The 1921-nt window shown below is 39.5% G+C and overlaps 1 protein-coding gene across 1 annotated transcript; it reads right to left on the bottom strand.

Moving 5' to 3' along the window:
• Nucleotides 1-1054: 1054 nt before the first annotated feature.
• Nucleotides 1055-1546, bottom strand: LOC145064636 (uncharacterized). Its single transcript, XM_079012048.1, has one exon. It carries the CDS (start codon nucleotides 1544-1546, stop codon nucleotides 1055-1057), a length of 492 nt encoding a protein of 163 aa, XP_078868174.1.
• Nucleotides 1547-1921: the final 375 nt, after the last annotated feature.

Raw genomic sequence — 1921 nt, 5'->3', positions numbered from 1 at the left:
GTCAAGATCCATTGAGTTAGTTGTAAAATTATTATTATTGATAGAGTTACCAAGATCCCAGTTATTAGGAGTGACAAAGGTTTCGTTAGGATCCTGAATATGGCAACGGATCGCTGAGGATCCTAGGCTGTCAAAGTTCAGGATCTTGATTGCAAGACCGAGGGTGCTGCCTCCTGAGGCTTGTGCATTTCCCTCCTTATTCTCTCAAATTCCTTGAGAATTTTCCTGTTATCCTCCTGCTATTGGGCGACTTATCGCTCCAGCCTCTTCATTATAGAAAAGATCCTGCTATTAGGCGACTTGTTGCTCCAGGAATGACAGGAGAGGTGTTCTTCTTCGGAGTTTCAGATACTTTCTTGCGGGCTCCAGCCAGTGGTGGTGGAAGGTTATTAGAGGAAATGGGAGGAATCGAGGAGGAGGAGAGAGTCGATTGATTAGACATGATTTTCTGAAGGATTTTGAACACCACAGCCCAACGGTGGGCGCCAAATTGTTTTGGTAAAAAAAAGAACAAAAATAGACCAAATTGTATGAGAGAATGTGATATTTAGTATAAAACAAGTATGTAATATAGCTCAAAGCAACACAATTTGTTTAAAAGGAAAGCCCTTGATCCTTGCTAGGATCACCGACATAAAACCTTGGGTGGTGATAATGATCACATGCCTTGATGTTTCTATTGAACAAAATGAATGATTATAAGGTGAATGTAATGTGTACAAGAACAAATGTCAGTATTCTGCCAGTAAGTCGTGTGTAGTGTGATGCATAGAAGTGTTTTATATAGTCAAAAACAAACAACTAGAACTCCGAAAATTCTGGGATCCTCCGAGATTACTTATAATCGTTTCTTGACTTGGTCCTCCGGGTGTTTTGCATTGTTGTCATGACTATACGTTGAGAATGTGACTTTGACTAGTTATTTCTGCACATGTTAGAAAGAACAAAGAACATATAGCCGTTATAATAAATAAAAAATATTAGTCAGTATCCTGGAGTATATTCGGGATCCTAAGGTTCAAGGATCCTTAGGCTTGAGGATCCTATAGTAGTTTCAGGATCCTAGCCCTAACATTTCCCATTTAGGTGGCAATTTTCCTACATTAGGATCCTTGGTATTTTGGAATGTCTTCCTAAGGACCAAGTCACCTGTTTGGAATCTTCTTACTTTAATGTTATTATTATATGCTTTAGTGATGCTTTGTTGATGAGCAGCAACGCGGATCCTAGCAACATCATTGAGCTCATCGACAGTGTCAAGATCTTGGGCAGGGATCCCATCGTTGTTCTCTTGATCTTGTAGTTGATATATGTCTGTCGGGATCACCACTTTGGTGGGGATTATGACTTTTTTTCCAAACACCAAGGAGTATGGAGTTTGGCCAGTGGCTATTTTTGAAGTGGTTCTATCTACCCATATGATGAAAGGGAGTTCCTCTACCCATCTTCCTTTCTTCTTGTATAACCTTTTCTTCAAATTGTTGACTATGATCTTGTTTTTGGATTGAGCTTGATCATTAGCTTGAGGACAGACATGAGTGTACATTATCATTTTCATTCCCTAACTCATGAAAAAGTCTATAGTCCTCTTGCTTATGAACTGGGATCCATTCTCACATATAATTTGGCAGGGTTCGGAAACCTGGTTAGGATATTACGTTTGATAAATGAGACCATTTCCTTATCACTTACTTGAACAAAATACTTAGCCTCGATCCATTTCGAGAAATAGTCTGTCATTGCTAGCATGAAGCCTTTTCCTCATGACGCCTTAGGTAATTTTCCCACTATGTCCATCCACCACTTCATCAATAGCTAAGGGGAGATGATAGGATGCAGAGGTGCCTCCGGTTGATGTAAGATGTTGTTATGTCTTTGAAAAACATCACATCTTTGAGCATGAAAGAAAGCATCATTTTTC

Source organism: Lactuca serriola, chromosome 7, assembly GCF_051521515.1.
Source record: "Lactuca serriola cultivar US96UC23 chromosome 7, Lser_US96UC23_V15, whole genome shotgun sequence".
NCBI lineage: Eukaryota > Viridiplantae > Streptophyta > Magnoliopsida > Asterales > Asteraceae > Lactuca > Lactuca serriola.
This window is presented reverse-complemented; position numbering and strand designations above follow the sequence as displayed.

Coding starts and splice junctions, on each gene's coding strand:
- LOC145064636 (XM_079012048.1), bottom strand. CDS start 1,546: ATGTACACTCATGTCTGTCCTCAAGCTAATGATCAAGCTCAATCCAAA.